Source organism: Nothobranchius furzeri, chromosome 2, assembly GCF_043380555.1.
Source record: "Nothobranchius furzeri strain GRZ-AD chromosome 2, NfurGRZ-RIMD1, whole genome shotgun sequence".
Classification (NCBI taxonomy): Eukaryota; Metazoa; Chordata; class Actinopteri; order Cyprinodontiformes; family Nothobranchiidae; genus Nothobranchius; species Nothobranchius furzeri.
In genome coordinates, this window is record NC_091742.1 from 28283620 (window position 1) to 28298619 (window position 15000).

Sequence of the window (15000 nt, forward strand, 5' to 3'; positions counted from 1 at the left end):
TCTCTGACTTTGTATGCTAGTGTTAGCAATTTGAATTTGATGCGTGCTGCTGGCGGTAGCCAGTGGAGCTCAATGAACAGAGGGGTGACGTGTGCTCTTTTAGGCTGATTGAAGACCAGACGCGCCGCTGCGTTCTGGACCATTTGAAGAGGTCTCACAGTACAGCCTGGAAGACCAGTTAGAAGGGCGTTGCAGTAATGGAGGCGGGAGATGACAGTAGATTGCACCAGGAGCTGGGTGGCATGTTGTGTTAGTATTGTATATAGTACAATATAGTATTGTATTAACAAACTACATTGTAGCCACAGCTGCCCTGGGATAGTCTGGCAGAGGTCGACTCCTCTGACAACTTCTTTAACCCTCTCAGGCTCAAAATAAGTGTTGATAAAAGGACGAACAACTAAGTCCTTCAGAGGTACTTCTGAGTTAAAAAATGCTCATGAAATACGTTTGTGGAGTAACCAGGTAGGTAGGTTTAACGTTGCTAACCTGCAACGCCGGCCTCCAGAGGGTTAATGAGACGTGCAAACCAAACACAACATTCCATCTATCTCAGAAAAGCTCCTCTACCTGTTCACCAGCTGCTCTACCAAGAAAAAGGGCTCCAGGCACAGAGGGTGTTGTGCGTGTGCAACGGGATCCGAGACGTTCAGAGTAGCGGTTAAATGGATGGGTCATGCTAACATAACATAGCTGGGGGACCAGCGCTGGATTGGATGAATTTTAGTTTCAGTGGCAAGTAAAAGTTTTCCTTTATTGACGAAACATTGAATTAATCGGTTGTCATTAGTGTGTGTGGAGCAAAAACAGAGCAAACACTGTTCCAGAAAAACATGTCAGACTGCACCTTTAAGGTGTGACATCATCATGTTTGCTGTAGGAAGCAGAGAGGGAGAGGACAGACGTTCAGGGATAGCTTCAAGGCTACAGAAGGAAAAACGTTGTGGCCAAGCTGTTTCTGTCGAGCCTGAAATATATTTATTCAATTAAAAGTCCAAAGAATTTAAATAAAAATCTGAAGAATCATACAAATGGTAAAAGGTCCCACAGAACCCGGTGACATGAACGGATGAGCTTCAGCAGGGAATTTGCACAATAAAGGTAGAGCTGAGTAGACATGCCAGCCATGTCTACGTGCACTTATGGTATAATTAATGTATATTTGTTGTTTATTTAAAGTATCACAAGTTACATTACAGCAGTCTACTTGAACAACAGCTCTGCCAGTCGGAGTGGAATGTGACACGATCACACACTAACTAGTACAAAGGTCAAACTCTCGCTCAGCTGGCGTGTCAGGTATGTCCTCTCAGGTGTAAAACCACACCTGAGGCAGTCCTCGTGTGTTCTTCGTAATAAATACAAAAACAGAACAAATATAGCTTTGAGCACACTCACCTTCTTTTATTCCACAACTACAGCAAACACTAGTTCTGAGGCAAACAGGAAGCATTCCTCTTCCTGTCTCACGCAATGTTTGGAAGTCTTGTGACGTCTTCATGCAAATCACGTTAAATCCAGTGGTGCCAGTCAGGGAGGGACGGGAACTCCGGCTCTTTTAAGAGAACCGGTTCTTGCGGCTCGGCTCCCTAAAATGAACCGGCTCTTTCAGGAGAACCCGTTCTTGCGGCTCGGCTCCCTGAAATGAACCGGCTCTTTCAGGAGAACCGGTTCTTGCGGCTTGGCTCCCTAAATTAAACCGGCTGTTTCAGGAGAACCGGTTCTTGCGGCTGGGTTCAGTAAAATGAACCGGCTCTTTCAGGAGAACCGGTTCTTACGGCTGGGTTCAGTAAAATGAACCGGCTCTTTCAGGAGAACCGGTTCTTACGGCTGGGTTCAGTAAAATGAACCGGCTCTTTCAGGAGAACCGGTTCTTGCGGCTCGGCTCCCTAAAATGAACCGGCTCTTTCAGGAGAACCGGTTCTTGCGGCTCGGCTCCCTAAAATGAACCGGCTCTTTCAGGAGAACCGGTTCTTACGGCTGGGTTCAGTAAAATGAACCGGCTCTTTCAGGAGAACCGGTTCTTACGGCTGGGTTCAGTAAAATGAACCGGCTCTTTCTTGAGAACCGGTTCTTGCGGCTCGGCTCCCTAAAATGAACCGGCTCTTTCAGGTGAATCGGTTCTTACAGCTCGGCTCCCTAAAATGAACCGGCTCTTTCTTGAGAACCGGTTCTTGCGGCTCGGCTCCCTAAAATGAAGCGGCTCTTTCTTGAGAACCGGTTCTTGCGGCTCGGCTCCTTGAAACGAACCGGCTCTTTCAGGAGAACCCGTTCTTGCGGCTCGGCTCCCTAAAACGAACCGGCTCTTTCAGGAGAACCCGTTCTTGCAGCTCGGCTCCCTAAAACGAACCGGCTCTTTCAGGAGAACCCGTTCTTACGGCTCGGCTCCCTAAAATGGCTCGGTTCTTTTGGATCTCAAACATCTCCTCACATTTTTTCGTTTTTTACATAAATTTATCACCAGAATTATGTAAAATGTGTGACATTACTGACCAATCTACAAACTTACATTAAATCAACTCTTTCTTATTGAAAGGGAAACTAGGCAGTTTTTGTGTGTTTTTAGCACCTCTAGTGGCCGTTTAGTAGAACCAAAAGCAAAACTTATCTCCTGTCTGTGTGAAGCGTCTCCCCAACCGTCATTAGTGTCTACAGAAGGGATTCATCACTAAACCAAACACATCAGATGTGTTTATGATCTAAAACATGCAGGAAACCTGCTGGAAGCAGACTGCAACGCCAGGTATGTCAGCTAAACAGTGGCCTGCCACTCTGAGGTTGCAAGTGTGATAGTCTGGCTACAGAGGGCGGTGGGGTCTGAGTGACCTTTCGTTAACCCTAAAGGGTCATTCTAGCACAAACTGGCTCAAGAACATGATTTAAAATGTGGAGAAGTTGCATCGTATCCCTTTAAATAACTTCTAACTATCCAACACTAAACAGAGAGCAGCAAAACTACATTTAATAACAAAAATAAACTCTGTTAGTAAATTATTTATAGACAACTATTTACAGGTAAATAACTTAGAAATGCTGACATCATCACACAGGAACTATTGTAGAGCCTGGTGAGAAGATGTTCGTGCTCTGCATCATCCACACTCTTCCTTTGAATTGTCCATATCGGTAAAATGTGTCCTAATCTGTCTGCATTTGCTGCTTTAACCCATGTCCTCCCCTTCCTCAACCTCCTCCTCCTCCTCCCGCTGCTCAGTGAGTTTACACCTGCACCTGTCTGTCCCCGCTCCCCACCGCCTCCTCCTGCAGAAGGGGAGCAGAGCAGAGGGCTCACCAAGTATGGAGACGGATTCCCGCCACAGATGACCAGCCCAAGGAGAACAACGTCATACGTGAACGTTAGAGAAGAACCGCTGGGAGAAGGCCGTCGTCGGCTCTAACATATATTCACCACTAGAGGGCAACAGCGGGCATTTCTCCGTGGGTTTTTATGATCTCCTCTTTATTTGTTACATCAACTAAACTAATAACCCCCCCCCCCCCCCCCCCACCACCACCACCACCACCATGGAGTTAACCTGTTCTTTACATCACTGAAATACTTCTCCAAGTGAGGACCATCCAACCGAGGCGAGGTCAAGAGAGGCGACGTTTAGTAAGCACTCAGTACATTTTATAGTTTTCCTAAGGTGCGCCGCCGCTACCAGGCGTTGGCTTCAGTGGCGTGTCCAGATCTTTTAAAATGGGGTGGCCCAGGTGAGGCACAGCTTTGTGCACGGGTGGCACCAATGGTTATGCTTTTTTTTGTTTTACCCCCAAGCCTTTTGTGGACAACAAAAAGCCTATTTAAAAGTAAATTAGTGTGGTGGCACCTGGGGGTGGCCAATCAGATTCCAAGGGTGGCATGTGCTACCCCAGGCCACTCCCTGGACACGCCCCTGGTTGGCTTACATGCGCCAACACTACGTTGTCACAGGTCTTAAGTCCGCACTGTGGAAAATACTATTGACAGTGAAGACGTTCGGTTGGTGACGTCACCCTCAGCTGCGCCTTCTCCGGAGTCTGGTTAGGCTTAGTCATGGCAGCGACCACTCTCCGTACCACAAAGCATGTGAGTAGAACACTCATTCACTTTCCTTTACAACGTAATCCTTCTTCTGCATGCATGCGTGTCAAATCCAGATTCAAACACTTACCCTGGTGAAATAATGGCTGAAGACAGGTTTTTTACTTAACTAGATCTTTTAATTATAAAGTTTTTCTCAGTTATTAAATCTCGTCCTCAGTCCATAACATGATCATATTAAATGTGATATGTGTATAAAATGAAACTGCACATACACTTTATGTGTGACCAATATTTATTTTGGTTAAAATAGAAGTTTGTGAAATCCCTTTGCTTGTTTACCTCATCAGCTTGTGATTTCCATCAATGTGCCATGGTGAGTTAGGGCCAGCCACCTGATATGACCTTCGTTCAGGTCGCCGCGTAACTGCTCCAAGTGCAGCTGCTCCAAGTGCAGCTGCTCCAGGATTTATCCGTAGCATGCTCGCTCGAACCCTCCTTCTTTGTACACGTAGTCCTTGTGCTCGAAGGGATGCTCTGACAGCCTCTGGTCCAGCTAGTTCATTGCCAGCAACGATGTCCAAGGCACTGTCTGTCATTTCAGCATATGTTGATGCACGAGTCAGGTGAATCTGTCTGAAGAAAAATAAATTCACTAAAACAAATACATTTAAACACCTTCACACACACACACACACACACACACACACGCACTTGCACGTGCACAAGCGTGTGTCCACATCTAGACCGTTGCATTATAATTATATAGTGTGTTGTTATAGTGTCCCTCCCTGGGCTGCCACCTTACCGTGGTGGAGGGGTTTGAGTATCCAAATGATGCTAGCAGCTAAGTTGTCCAACAGTGTATCAAACTATTACTGTCAGCACAAAACAGTACAGGAAGTCTTTCAGTCTCAGGGGTGTTAACTGAGTGTTTAAGAGGAGTTTAAAAGTGTTAGCCTTAGAAAGTAGACGAGCCTCTCCCACAAGCCACATTTTTTTAAATGTAGGACTTTACGGAGTGTGCTGAAAGACAACAATGAAGCTGATCACCCCCATTTTTACAGGAGGCAACCCTCTGCTGACTAGACAAGAACCCGTATGAGAACAGTCCATGTGCAGCAAAAGATGTGTAAACTGAATAATGTCTGGAAACCATGGACGTAATTTTGGGGGGGGACACGGGGGACATGTCCTCCCCCACTTTTTCCAAAGTCAAGTTTTGACCCCTGCGCTTTTTACCATCCAAACACAATGTTATCCTATATTAAATTGACACTGATTGAGCTCTAGGACCAAGCGGAAAACAACTGTTTGTGTTGAAGCCATTAGAGCATACTGTAAAGATTCACACACACACACACCCCCCACCCCACTCCGTGTCCCCCCCCCCCCCCCCCACTTCTAAAGTGAAAATTACGTCAATGCTGGAAACCACCAGGGACCGGGCCCAAAAGCATCACTTCAAACCATGGACGTAATTTTGGGGGGGGACAGGGGGGACATGTCCCCCCCCCAATTTTTCCAAAGTCAAGCTTTGACCCCAGCACTTTTTACCATCCACAATCAATATTAGGCTATATTAAATTGACACTGGTTGAGCTCTAGGGCCAAGCGGAAAGCAACCGTTTGTGTTGAAGCCGGTTTCCCATTAGAACATACTGTAAAGATACCCCTCCCCCGTGTCCCCCCCACTTCTAAAGTGAAAATTATGTCCTTGCTTCAAACACCTGATCTTCTCAGCTGCTTTGTGTCATAGGGCGCAAACACGAGAAACCTGATTAACATCCAGAGATTCTTACAGAAGGAACAACTCCAGCTGATTTGTTGCATTCATTCAATGTCTTCCTAAATCTATGTCTGATTATAAATTTGTAAATATTTTTCATAAATTGTGGAGCTTCAAACCTAAAGAGATCAGTTGCTTCAGTCGATCTGTTCTGCTCCTGCAGCCAGACACTAAAACCAATCCAATAAAAGTTAGAAAAATATCCAGAAATGTTAAATAAACAATGAAAGATAAAGCTAAATCCGTTCATTACACTGGGATGTTTGAATGGGGAGATGACGTCATGCAGTTCTGCACAGCATTTTGTCAACAACACAAAAAGCAAAGAGGTTGAAAGTAATTTGTTTAAACCAGCGTTTAGGATCATGAGGACTTTCTCAGAGTCATGTCTTTGGTGAAGCAGCAATGAAAAACGTTTTTCTTGAAATATTTATGTAAATAAAAAAAGTCAAGAGCATATTTTAGCCAAGAAAGCTCATGAGCATATTCTAGTTTAAGGCTTCTATAGGACAACAACTCAACAACAAGCAGACATGTTTCAAACTTTTATTAAAGTGCTCTGATCCTGGATCTGGGAAGGTTCTGGAGTGGCTGGTCTGAGGATCTGGAGAGGGATGATGCAAGACAGAACATCTTCAGGAGCTCCTATAAGACAAGTATAACAATAGTAATAAAAAATAATAGTAAATCCTCAAAGTGGATGAGCCTAAAGGGGGAAAAGGGAGTTTTGGACAGAAAGAGCACAGATGTTCCAGCTGGACTCACGAGCCGCGGAACGAGGACAGACTGATATGTGGCGCCATCTAGTGGCCAAACGTTTAAGTAATCAGGTCTGACTGAAACTGCATTCCTGCCTTTTACAGGTGGATAAATAATAATGTTGACACATTGTTGATAATATTACTACATTTCAAGGCTTTATCTATACAGTGAAATTAGTTGAAATACAGCAGAGTTGTATTAGAAAACAGTAGTCTGCACAGCCCGACAGCCCGGCGAATCTGGGATGAATTAGTGCTGCCTCCTCAACCTCCTCTTCTTTCATTGGGTCACTGGACTGGAGTTTAAGTTAAATGGATGAGAAACCCACGGGGAGGGCTCTGCATAAATGAGAGTAAAGTTGAATTTTAAACGCGTGAAAACTGTCACAAAGTGGCGTTTTATGTCCCAGAGGGGCGACAAAAGCAGCAAACGCCGTTTTTTACGCCACCCACACAGGAACACGCCTGGGATTAGGGAAACGTAAAAAGCGGCGTTCACTGTCCGGGAAAAACGTCGTTTTTTCCTTCGTTCTACGGGAACGGCTCTGACTCGCGTCAAATACGGCGTTCTGGGAGAGTTCGCCGTATTTTACAACATCTTGACACATCGAACGGCGTTTTTTTCGCCATCTCTTAACGAGACGGGTTGGAAAAGTGGCGTATTGTGGCGGTTTTGGCTTGCCGGATCAAGATACACGGGACCCAGAACGCAACGCCACACCGGAAGCCCGAGTATCAGCCGTGCCCCAAACAACAATACCACGGAGTCACAATAAAGGGAAGCCATGGAGCCAGGGACCAGCTAGTACCTGCACGCCACCGTGAAGACTAGCTCTTCGGGGCTTTGGACCGACACGGCGGCGGCATTCGGCACATTTAGTTAGCGTTTTTGGGGAGGTGGGGGGCACAGCTGGGCTTCCCGTCGGCTCCACCGACCACGGCAGCTCCAGTTTGGTTAGTTTCCACCGTCCAGCAACACTCTACGTCTGATTTTTGCGATTGTTTGTGGGGTTCGGTCCGCCAGCCCCTGTCGGGGACACGGCTGCAGCCATGCTAGCTGTCCGAATCGTCACCGCGGACTACTACCTATCGGCTCCCATTAAAGGCCTGGATGTGTGCTACTCGGAGTTCAGAGAGAGCGACGTGAGGAAGGTGCCGGTGGTGCGGATCTTCGGAGCAACGCCAGAAGGTTAGTCAGCCACCGATCCCCGTGTCCGGTGCTAATGCTTCTGAAAGGCATGCTGAACACAAGGAGGACGTGGTAGTGGTGGGGCTGCAGAGCATGACCTGTGCCACATGTGGCCTTCCGGACCGAGTCTCTGCTACTTGTAGAGGGGACAGCCGCAGAGATCAGGCTGGAGCAGACCCTTCTGTGGTGCAGTGGTTCCACGAGGACCCCCTTGTCTGTTCGAAGACGAGCCAGGATGGAGAACACACACACACACACACCACACACACCAAGTAGTGTTTCTATGGTTACATTGTGATTTCTTAGTAAATATTCTATTTGGTGAGAGATAAACTTTATTGTATTTATCCTAGTGAATCTATAATTAAACTGGTAAACTAGTAGTAGCACATCCAACGTCAGAGAGAGTAAAGTGTTATTATGAGGAGAGGGAGAATGTTTAAGTGGTTAGCAGCAGTGTGCTAGACGATGGCCCCCTCCATGAGGCCACCACAGCTCAGCAGAACATCGTTGTAGCTTCTTCTGGGGAGAAAAACACTTAGAGAGAAAATAAAGTTAACAGCTGAAATGCAGGAAATAATACAGTTAAAGAGCAGATTGCAGAAGAAAGTAGTCGAGTGTGGAAAGTGGTCAGTGTGTCCTCCAGCAGTCTAAGCCTATAGCAGCATAACTACAGAGATAACTCTGGATAATCTATCCTATTTAGATGGAGGCATGTTGGAGGCAGGGCAAGGGAGAGCCGTCTTTACCGACTGTACACTCCACCTCCCTCTACTCCCCCACTTGTCCAGATTTAGGCTAACATCAGATTTTAACCATAGGACCTATCAAATAAAAATGTTTTAAGCCTAGTCTTAAAAGTAGACAAAGTGTCTGCCTCACGGACTAAAGCTGGGAGCTGGTTCCACAGGAGAGGAGCCTGATAACTAAAAGATCTGCCTCCCATCCTAATTTTAGATATTCTGGGAACCACCAGTAGACCTGCAGTCTGAGCGAAGTGCTCGGTTAGGAACGTATGGAACAATCAGATCACTGATGTATGATGGAGCTTGATTATTAAGAGCTTTATATGTGAGAAGAAGGATCTTAAAATCTATTCTGAATTTAACAGGTAGCCAATGTAGGGAAGCTAAGACAGGAGAGATATGATCTCTCTTTTTAATTCTCATCAGAACTCTAGCTGCAGCATTTTGGACAAGCTGAAGACTTTAAACTACATTCTGTGGACTTCCTGAGAGTAATGAATTACAGTAATCCAGTCTTGATGTAATAAATGCATGAACTAGTTTTTCAGCATCACTCCTGGAAAGGATGCTTCTAATCTTAGCAATATTCCGAAGGTGCGTTCAGTCCTCACCGGCTTCTGTAGAAGGAAACATGGCTTCCAATATGGCGTCGCCCAGAGACTTAGGCTGTTTCTCAATGTCAAGGAGCCTTGCCTTGTGAGGTGATATCTTGCGAGGCCAGGCGCCTTACTTACGAGGACACCGTCCTTCCTTGGTCAAAGAAAACGGTTAAATGGAACAGACTTGCATCGCGGCCGCGGCTTCCATGGCGGTCATGTAACGTCACATGATACAGGAGATAAAGTTATATTTTATACGTATAAGTTTCTAATATAAATGTATAATGAGCCTTTTACTTTTTAATTGTGTTTATATTTGTTAATTTAAGTATATAAGTGAGTTACTTCCTGCTAGCTACTGAAGCTACAACTACTAAGCAGCTAACCAACCACAGATAACTTGTTTGGATCTAAAAAAAACATTTTAAATTAGTTGAATTACTTTTAAACTTGAAATTTGTCCCCAACGTAGCTGCTGGCTTCTGATCTGCCATCCTTTTGAAAATACCGTGCTGTATTCTGGGTAATTTTTGACCAAGGCTAGGCTACAAGACACCTCCCATTTATCTTTGATCAGCTAGCTAAACGGCTAACAAACGGAGAACACACGCTTTGGTAGAACATGAACACTGGAGCACGTCTTGGTGGTTCCTGATGACGTATCTCCTAGGCAACCGGGGCGGGGGCAAGACATCAAGGCGAGGTTCCTTGGCATTGAGAGACATCCTTAGACTCGCCCCCTCGTATTTTGGACCTGATTTTTATGGTTATATGTTATAAAACCGCCAATAGTTTTGGGTATTTTTTAAAAACTTTTTAAAAAACTACACATTGTCACTTTAGGTAAAATATTATGTTCCTGGGGCACTCTGATCAGCTTGTTTCGACTAAATATGAATTAAATCTATATAACTCCCTTCTTCTGTGTGACAGCTCTGAAAAAATGTCTTCCTTGCTAATTGCCTGAGAAATCAGACCAACACTCGTCTGGGGGGTCTGGTCCTCACTCGGTATGGGTTTGGCACTCGGTGTATGCACTTGATCTGAAACTCGGATTCAGTTTCACTTCTCAGACCTCCACGTAATGTTTTTTAACGCACGTCTCCAGCATAACGTTAGTTTCATATGCCTCCTTGAGCCCAACCCGCCTTTTATTGTCAGGGTATCCGCGGGTCCTTAAAAAGTCTTAAATTTGCTTTTCCAATTTTAAGGCCTTGAAAATCCTTAAAAATGACAAATAATCCTTAAATACAGTTTCCAAAGGCCTGAAATGACCAAAGACCCAATAAACTAGATTGTTTTATTTCTATGACATTTTCGTGAATTTCTAGTTAGTCGTCAGCATTTTTTGTGTACGATGTTGGCGTAAGCGGAACCGTACACATTCAGTTGGTTGTGAAAGGGGGCTATTTTTAGATGAGCACATTAGCTGGTTAAGCTAGTGGGAGCTTGCGCCATGGAGAAGTGCAAGTTTAATGGTAAATGGATGGTTAATCCCACGTTGGCGACGTGGTTAGCACCGGTTCCAGGCAATAGCTGGAAATAATAGCTTAAATTTGGATCTGGATCGAAAGGAGTCAGTTGAGGTGGTTTGGGCGTCTGGTCAGGATGCCTCCTGGACGCCTCCCTGGGGAGCGTGTTTCGGGCATGTCCTGCCGGCAGGAGGCCCCCGGGTCGACCCAGGACACGTTGGAGAGGTTACATCTCCAATCTGGTCTGGGAACGCCTTGGGGTCCTGCCGGAGGAGCTGGTGGAGGTGGCCGGGGAGAGGACGGTCTGGAGCTCCCTAGTTGGGATGCTGCCCCCGCGACCCGGACCCGGATAAGCGGAGGAAGACGACAACGAGCTTAAATTTGGTCAAAGTGGCCTTAAAAAAGGTCTTAAAAAGTCTTAAATTTGGCTCCCTTAGACCTGCAGATTCCCTGTATTGTGGTTCTCGAGCATCTCAACACGGTTCCTCAGCCTTTCCACTGTAACCTTTGTAAGTGGTTACTTTTAATAAACTGTCAATAAAATATAACGGTAATCAATAAAATGTAATATCACATAAAAACATGGATTATCAATATTATTGAGCCTTTGATATTCGATTGCTGATATAATTAGGTACTGTGGGTACACCAGGGAAACAACACTTTATAATAATTTGACACAGAGACAAAAATATTGTTTAATAAATAAATAATATACATATATATTACTATATAAAAAATTTATATTTTTTACTATAAACTCTGATGAAACGTGATCTTAGATATTATTAAGTGTCTAAGAAAATATTGTGATGTCTGGATTTATAACGTTATTTTTTATTCCGTTATTCAAATTAAGACGGACCCGTCCAACGCCAGTGCAGAGTTACGGTACCCGTGTGTGTAGAGGCTTCATGGTGGTCTGGCAGGTCACGGAGACTTCTAAATATCAAAGACCGTCTTCCTCTGAATCTACATCAGCTGGTCAGAGATGGTCCCCTGGGTCTGCTGGTGGGCGTTGTCGTGCAGATTTAAACAAATAATGGTTGTTTGACGTATAAAAGGATGGTTCTTTTGCACCTGGAATGATTCTGTTGAATGACCTGGTCTGATCCCCCATGGTTGGAGCCTTTGGATGAACTGGAGTTTCAGTTCTGTGTGAATTCTTGTAAAGGTCAGTTTTTTCTAAGCTTTGGTCCATCCAGATGCCAGAAAAGGTACAGGGCGTTACCAAGAGTCTCCAGACGTCACCTTGTTCTCTCACAAACGTAGAAAAGGCTTATTTCACTTAATATGAGAAGTAAACATGACAACATTTAGTTGTTGATATACTGATGATGATCGGTGACATGATGCTCATCTTTGTCACTTCAGAAGAATATTCTCAGGACTTCTGTTCTGTTCCCCGCCTTCGTCAGTGACGGGGCCCTGTCCATGTTGGTAAAAGCGGCATGTTTCTTCTGTTAGGGAGGAAAGCATATCTTCAGTATAACTAAGTCCAGTCAAGTGGTTAAGTCCAATTATATTAGACGTATTAAAAAGTGAATAAATAGCTTAAAGCATCAAATTAATGCTGGGTAAGCAGAGCTCTTCTACAGGGCTGTCATCTTTCCCACCCGAATGAGCGAGAGAGAGAGAGAGAGCATATGGAAATGAAAAGCTTGTGTTGCTGTTGTGTTGCAGGGCAGAAGACATGTCTCCACATCCATGGCGTGTTCCCGTACATCTACATACCATATGATGGCTATGCCCAGCAGCCAGAGCGGTACCTGCGGCAGGTGGCCTTCAGCATTGACAGGGCTCTTAACATTGCCATGGGGAATCCAGCCGCAAGCACCCAACATGTTTTCAAGGTGGTGCTGGTCTCTGGCATGTAAGTTATCTCCACCTGCTGGTCCCATCAGCACCATCCAATCAAACCTACACCTCCCAGGAACATGCTCACTGTGTACGCCATTCTTCCTCTTGCAGGCCCTTCTACGGTTTTTATGCCAAGGAGAAGCATTTCATGAAAATCTACTTGTATAATCCTCAGATGATTAAAAGGTGAGGTCACTGCAGGTCACTGCACGAAAATATTATACATATATATAATAATAATAATAATAATACATTTTATTTCAAAGCGCCTTTCAGGACACCCAAGGTCACTTTACACAAAACACGTAATAAAATACAATAAAACAATAATAAAACCCAAAGAAGAAAAAACAGAGAGAAACATTTCAATAAAATCAGAGGTTGTAGGCAGATTTAAACATATGTGTTTTGAGTTTTGATTGGAAAAGGGTAAAACTGTCGATGTTCCTGATGTCTGGGGGAAGTGAGTTCCAGAGTCGAGGAGCAGAGCGGCTGAAAGCTCTGCTCCCCATGGTAGCGAGACGGGCAGAAGGAACCGCAAGATGGATGGAAGAAGAAGATCTGAGTGAACGGGACGGGGTGTGAATACTTATAAGGTCTGAGATATATGGAGGAGAGAGGTTGTGGATTGCTTTGAAGGTATGGAGGAGAATTTTGAAGATGGACCTGAATTTAACTGGGAGCCAGTGGAGCTGCTGGAGAACCGGCGTGATGTGGTGAAAGGAAGGGGTTCTGGTGATAATACGGGCTGCTGAATTCTGGACCAGTTGCAGTTTATGAAGGACTTTGTTGGGGAGACCATAAAGAAGTGAATTGCAATAGTCGAGACGGGAGGTGACGAGGCTGTGGACGAGAATGGCGGCAGTGTGAGGGGTCAGTGAGGGACGAAGACGGTTTATGGAACGTAGATGGAAGTATGCTGACCGAATTAAGTTATTAATGTGAGCCTGAAAAGAAAGGGAGCTGTCGAGAATGACACCCAGACTCTTGACGTGAGGGGAGGGGGAGACTGTGGCACTGTCAATAGTTAAAGAAAAGCTGTCAGATGTTGAGAGGGTGGAGTTAGTGCCAACTAGAAGAAGTTCAGTTTTATTGCCGTTGAGTTTGAGGAAATTAGAGGTGAACCATGATTTGATTTCAGAGAGGCAGAGTGTAAGGGAGGATGGTGGGAGAGTTGAGTTGGGCTTACTGGAAATGTAGAGCTGGGTGTCATCTGCAAAGCAGTGAAACTGGATATTGAATTTGCGGAAGATTTTGCCGATAGGGAGGAGATATACTATGAAGAGGAGGGGCCCCAGGACAGAGCCCTGGGGCACACCTGACTTGACTGGGGAGGGTTCTGAGGTAAAGGATTTTAACTGGATGAACTGAGTGCGGCCAGTAAGGTAAGATTGAAACCAGCGGAGGGGGGTGTGAGTGATGCCTAAGGAATAGAGTCTATTAAGGAGGATGGGATGAGAAATGGTGTCAAAGGCCGCACTCAGATCGAGGAGAATGAGGATAGAGATTAAACCAGAATCAGCAGCAATGAGTAGGTCGTTAGTGATCTTGATGAGAGCTGTTTCTGTGCTGTGGTGGGGACGGAAGCCAGACTGAAACTGTTCATAAAGGTTATTGCGGGTGAGATGTGAATGGAGCTGAGATGCAACTGTTTTCTCAAGGACTTTGGAAATGAAGGGAAGATGGGAAATGGGACGGAGGTTATTGAAATCATTGGGATCTAAACCAGGTTTTTTTAGAATAGGGCTGACTGAAGCGGATTTGAATAGGGATGGGACCGTACCAGAGGATAGTGAGGAATGAATAATGGCTGTTATAAAAGGGAGCAGAGAAGAAAGGCAGGATTTAACTAAAACAGTTGGAATAGGGTCCAGTTGACAGGTGGAAGGTTTGGATTTGGTGATGTAGTCTAATATTTCTGAGGGATGGGGAAGTTCAAAGGAGGAGAACGGAATGGTGGGTTCAAATAAATCAGGAGAGGGAGGGGAGGAATGAGGTAAAGAGAGATGGATTCTATTGACCTTCTCATTAAAAAACTGAAGGAGAGAGTTACAGGTTTCTGAAGAGTAAAGATGGATGGGTAAGGAGTCGGGAGGCTGAAAAATGCTGTTCATGATGGAAAATAATGTTTTAGTGTTGCTGGAGTTGGACGAGATGAGACCGGAGTAATACTGAGATTTGGCATGGGAGATGGAGTCCTTGTAGAGAGAAATCTGAGCAGAATATAAGTCTTTATGGATGGTGAGACCGGTTTTCTTGTAGAGTCTTTCAAGCCTCCGGTTGGTAGCTTTCAAGGAGCGAAGGGCAGGGGTGAACCATGGAGCAGACCGAGTAAAATATACAGAGCGGGATTTGATGGGAGCAAATGAATTAAGGATAGAAACCAGACCGTTATTGTACTGAATGACAAGATCATCGGGAGTAGAGGACAAATTAGGGGTCAAGGTGGCAAAACTGGAGGACAGGGAGGCTAGATCAATGTCCTTAATATTACGAAAAGAAATGATACGTGGTGACTTGATGATGGAGAGACGGAGGGGAACAGAAAAGGAGATGAGGA

General features: G+C 45.1%; 2 protein-coding genes across 4 annotated transcripts in view; one reads left to right on the forward strand and one right to left on the reverse strand.

Moving 5' to 3' along the window:
* Positions 1–1516, reverse strand: part of traf3ip2a (TRAF3 interacting protein 2a) — a 13448-nt gene extending 11932 nt beyond the window's left edge. Inside the window, exon 1 of one of the 2 annotated variants that reach the window (XM_015975524.3) lies at positions 1399–1516. In XM_015975524.3, the coding sequence (XP_015831010.3) occupies positions 1399–1501 (103 nt within the window). In that variant the 5' untranslated portion in view covers positions 1502–1516. The remainder of the gene's footprint in view (positions 1–1398) is intronic. The other variant, XM_054734055.2, reaches the window with a different exon arrangement.
* Positions 1517–7402: 5886 nt separating this feature from the next.
* Positions 7403–15000, forward strand: part of rev3l (REV3 like, DNA directed polymerase zeta catalytic subunit) — an 85403-nt gene continuing 77805 nt past the window's right edge. For both annotated transcript variants that reach the window (XR_008559782.2, XM_054734054.2), the window contains exons 1-3: positions 7403–7763; positions 12264–12453; positions 12552–12626. Coding sequence is in view for 1 of the 2 variants with exons in the window: in XM_054734054.2 (XP_054590029.2) it covers positions 7625–7763; positions 12264–12453; positions 12552–12626 (404 nt within the window). In the remaining variant the exon portion in view is untranslated. The remainder of the gene's footprint in view (positions 7764–12263; positions 12454–12551; positions 12627–15000) is intronic.